This window comes from Nothoprocta perdicaria, unplaced genomic scaffold (genome assembly GCF_003342845.1).
Source record: "Nothoprocta perdicaria isolate Ctin4 unplaced genomic scaffold, notPer1 scaffold_206, whole genome shotgun sequence".
In the NCBI taxonomy this organism is placed as follows: Eukaryota; Metazoa; Chordata; class Aves; order Tinamiformes; family Tinamidae; genus Nothoprocta; species Nothoprocta perdicaria.
This window is the reverse complement of record NW_020455272.1, coordinates 1,099,156-1,103,905: the sequence shown is the minus strand read 5'-3', so window position 1 is coordinate 1,103,905 and position 4,750 is coordinate 1,099,156. Positions and strand designations below refer to the sequence as shown.

The following is a 4,750-nucleotide window of genomic DNA, read 5'->3' as shown; positions in this document are numbered from 1 at the left end:
GCCGCCACTGCGCATGTGCGCTGGAAAATTTTGTGCCCGTCCCCGGCGAGGCGGCGGCGGGGCGGGCGGGCRCGGGGCACGCCGGGACGCGTAGTCCGGCGGCGAACTAGGTCACGGGGCTCGGCGCGGCGCGGGCGGCGCGGCGCGGACTACGGCTCCCAGGGTGCCGCGCGGCGGGAGGGAGGGGCGGGAGCGGCTCTGGCTGGGTCACCAGAAATGGCCGCTCTCCGCGGGGCGGAGGGGGGGGGGGCACAGCCCCCTCCGTGGTGATGGCGGCACCTTCCTCCTTCCCCACCCGGCCCCCAGCACGGCGTCGGGGGGTGCCCTCGCTCAACCGCGGTCCGCCCGGGGAGCGGGGAGCCCTAGTGAGGCTAATAAGGCACCATTAGCGCCTTGGGTGCCCCCGGGATGAGTGGGGAAGCGGCTGCGGTTCCCTTACGTAGGGCACGGAGATCATCGGGGTGCTTCTGGAGTCACTTGGCGTGTCCCGTGCGCCATTAACCGCCTGACACAACAGGCGGTGCTCAGAGGGGAGAATTTCCTCCCCGGAGTTTGCAGCCTTACTCACGAGCTCGCAGCTGCTGGCAGAGTGAGGCGAGCAGGGCGTTCTGCTGCCGCTCGCGCCTGCCTGAGGTAAATCGGTGTTCGGCCCGTCTCCTGTAAGACACTGCGGTGAGAGAGGGGAGTCGGGGGGGTTTCTAATGCCTCTGATAGAGCGTGGCGGTGGCGGGCTGTTGCTCTCATCGACACCGGTGCTCCTGTGCTCTGCCCACCAGGGTAAGCCTTTACTTTGGAAATGAAGGCAGCGTGGGCAAGGCTCGCTCTCTGGCAGGCTCGCCGGCATACCKTTTAGAGTTAATACTTAGTTCCTCTTGTCTTGGAAGCTGTGTTCCTCCAGATATTCCTTAATTCCTATTTGGGGGCAGTAGAAAGGAATTTGGCAGTGCTACTGGAGCCCATCTTACCGTGTCTCGGACTTCTGCGAGGATCAGCTGTGTGTACGTGGTTATCCTGGCAGCTACTGGTGTTACAAATCTGATTAAATAATCCTGTTTTTGACAGTGAAGATGGAGTATTCTGCTTTTAGAACGGAAGAACATCCTTCTTAATTGAAAGAGGGAGGGAAAAAAAGTGGTGGCGGGGAGTATGTATTTCTGTACCTTCTCTGTGCTGGTTTGGGTGGAAGATGCTGTTGATTAGGATGTGAGATTGTCAAGGGGTACTGAGGCATCTGTGTTGCGTGTAGGATGGTAACAGATTTTCATCTTTTTCTCTATTTCCAGGCTATAACTTCTGATTTTTTTTTTCAATATTTTGATTCTGGGTTAGAATTTATCACTTTAGAATAAAAGATGCAACAAAAATTATTCTTTTTCTGCTTGAGTTTGCTGAGATCTCAAGCTGCCCTCTTTGTCAGGGGTCTCAAAGTCAAAGGAGCAACAGAGTTTCATGTAATCCCTGCTYGAGATCGTAAGGGCTGTTTAAGCTCTTGTTAATATTTGTATGTGCTGTTTCAGGGGTTTGCCTGGTGCTGTTTCCTGGGGGAAAGGCTTTGTCCCGGGATCGAGACTACTGCTGCCTGGAAATGGCTCTCCTTGCTTTCTGCAAAACTCTGCTTGTTCGTTCTTCTTTGAGGCTAATCTCTTCTTGTTTGAACTTTGTCAGGTCTCGGTCACCTGGCAAAACTTGTCATGGTTCAGTGATTCCTTAAACCGGGTTTTACATGRCAGGACTTCCCTTCTTCTCTTCTGTCCTCTTAATCGTATGTTTTTCCTGTTGCCAAGTTAAACCTGAAGGAGATTCCTTCCAGAGCTGACCTTTGTCAGCTGACTTGAGATGTGGGATCTGCTTTGGGTTACTGTACTCCTAAAAATAAGCCCTCTTGAATGCTGACTAGAACATAAAATACAAAGTACAGGATTCCCTCCTGGCTTTTTTTTTTTTTTTTTTTTGGTAGTGAAACCTTGAAATACTTGAGGATAGGTGCTTTTTGGGGGGGAAAGCAGGGGAAATGTTTTAATCTGTTTACTCTTTTTATCCACTAAACTAGGTTAAGCAAACAAGCCTGGTTAGCTTTCGTTCCTGCTCCTGACTTGGGTACTCGGTGGTGCGGCCGAGATCCCTGTTTTTTTCCAGGGAGAGCTGACACCTTGTGCCCGTGCTCTGTCCCCGCCCCCAAATAATTGGCACGCGATAGAAGCGCGGGCCTGGCCGCTCCAGGAGAGCATCCCCGAAGCCCATTTTAGGAAGACAATTGAACGCTGTGTTTGCTTGAGCAAGATGAGGGCAATTGAAGAGTGAGCAGCCTCTGACTAAGCTGCCAATTAAAAACTGGATAGTCTGCTTCCCCTCGGAGAGGTGCGTAGGCTAATGGAAGTGTTTCCTCTTAAAATATCTGTGGGATTCATTTTCTCTGGATGGGTGACGGRTGCACAGTGCTGACTTACCTGGGAGAGGGTGTACTCAGGCAAGTATTGTTTCAAAATCTCCCTGTAATGGCAGAGCTGAGTGTTGTGGTTTTGCGTTGTGCTTCTGTGGCTTCTCTCCATTTCAGAGACTTCCTCGGCAGGGAGAGAGGATTACTTCAGTTTTTGGCAAGCAGCTTAAGTTCCTATTTAGCAGGTACCTGATCCTGGCAAAGCTTCCCTGTGCTCGGGGGTAGGTCGTACGAGCGGTGCTGGGTGGGCTGCTGGTACGTGTGTGCTTTGTGGCCCTGTGCACCTGTCTGCTCCCTCCCAGTGAGCACCGCTTAAACGGGATTTTTTTAGGCTTACAGAAGGCAGAGCGGGTGCCGGGCCCTGTCAGGCAGAGGACAGGAGACAAGGGCAGCAGCTGGTGCCGCAGCTCCTGCCGTTGTTCCCGTCTCGTCTGCGCCAGCAGGACGCAGTGGCCGGCGGGAGCGCCTGGCCTCTTTGCTGGGGGTCACCCCGCTGCCCCAGGCGGCCTCTGTGCAGGCTCCCGAGCGGTTCCAGGGGCTTTCCGGGCGGCACCTTTCTGTCCCRGAGAGGCTGGGGCAGGCGAGGAGGAGCGCAGCGAGGCGCCGTCGGAGCTGCCCAAACAGCCCTGCTTGAGCAGCGAGGCCGGCACGGTGCGGGTGCTGGCTGCCCCCCTGCGCTTCTGTGTGGCACAAGGGAGGCTCTTCCCCCACCAGCACCCCGTGTTTTGGGGGCCAGCGCATCTGGGGTAACCCTCCGAGTCAGAGYGAGTACTCGGTAGTGTTTGTACAAAGGTTTCCTCTGCTTTTGCCGAAGAAAAGGTGTAGYTGTTGACTTCAACAGGTGAAAAATGTGGCAATTTCTTGTCTTTATCCATTTTTTTTTTCCTATCTTTTCCCTAGGTCTGCTTGGAGCTGCATCTTGTCTATGTGTTTGTCACTCTGTCCCTTTTAATACGCTGCCCTGACTTGCTTGCTGCGAAGGGAGTATGCATCTGGAGATCAAAGTTGCTCTTAACTTCATCATCTCATACCTGTACAACAAGCTTCCTCGGAGGCGGGCAGACCTGTTTGGCGAGGAGCTCGAGCGCCTGCTGAAGAAGAAGTATGAGGGTCACTGGTACCCGGAGAAGCCTCTGAAGGGATCGGGCTATCGCTGCGTCCACATCGGGGAGACGGTGGATCCGGTGGTGGAGCTGGCGGCCAAGCGAAGCGGGCTGGCCGTGGAGGATGTGCGCGCCAACGTGCCTGAGGAGCTGAGCGTCTGGATCGATCCCTTTGAGGTTTCCTACCAGATTGGCGAGAAGGGCTCTGTTAAGGTCCTGTACCTGGACGACAGCGAGGGCTGTAGCGCCATGGAGCTGGACAAAGAAATCAAGAGCAGCTTCAACCCCGACGCGCAGGTGTTCGTCCCCATCGGCAGCCAGGACAACTCGCTGTCCAACTCGCCRTCGCCGTCCTTCGGCCAGTCGCCCAGCCCCACCTTCATCCCTCGCTCTGCCCAGCCCATCACCTTCACCACTGCCACGTTTGCTGCCACCAAGTTCGGCTCCACCAAGATGAAGAAGGGCGGCGGGGGTGGCGGAGGCGGCGGCGGAGCGGGCGCCGCGCAGCAGCCCAGGATGCTCAGGTCTCCCACTAACAACCTGCTGAAGCACAAGGGCCTCTCGCTGTCCATGCACTCTCTGAACTTCCTCGGCGGCGCGGGGAGCCAGGCGCCGCAGTCGCAGCTCTCGCCCAACGCCAAGGAGTTCGTTTACAGCGGCGCCTCGCCGGGCTCCGGCAGCCTCTTCTTCGACGGCGGCGCCGGCGAGAGCCAGGCCGGCGGCGTCCCCCCGGCGTCACAGTTCGGCGCCGGCGGCGCCTTCGACGTGGCTCAGGTCTTCGGCGGCAGCACCAACAGCCTCTTCCTGGAGAAGTCGCCCTTTGTGGAAGGACTCAGCTACAACCTGAACACCATGCAGTACCCCAGCCAGTCGTTCCAGCCTGTGGTCCTGGCCAACTGAACGYGAGGAAGGAAGGAGAGTACTTGGGGTGGGGAGGGAGGGGGGAACAAGAACAAAAACGAGGAGGAAAAAAAAAGAGGGAGAGAAAAAAGAAAAATAGAAATATACAGAAAATATTCAAATCTTATAAATATAGCTTCTTGGAAAAAGAGAGAGCCCAGTGTTACTGCGCTGTGCTGGCAACGCTCCTGAAGCACTGACCTGTTTTTTAACTCAGTCCCTGTGCTTTTTTCCTACTCACTTTTTTACTCCTTTAATGAGTCGAGGGCTTTTTTTGGTTTGCGTTCACCTTTGCGCTGCGCCGGCCCAG

At 55.7% G+C, this 4,750-nt stretch overlaps 1 protein-coding gene across 1 annotated transcript; it reads left to right on the top strand.

The window, feature by feature from the left end:
• Nucleotides 1-3,337: 3,337 nt before the first annotated feature.
• TOB2 (transducer of ERBB2, 2) lies at nucleotides 3,338-4,479 on the top strand. The gene has a single exon (XM_026038305.1). The coding sequence runs from the start codon at nucleotides 3,424-3,426 to the stop codon at nucleotides 4,438-4,440; it is 1,017 nt and encodes a 338-aa protein (XP_025894090.1). The 5' UTR covers nucleotides 3,338-3,423; the 3' UTR covers nucleotides 4,441-4,479.
• Nucleotides 4,480-4,750: the final 271 nt, after the last annotated feature.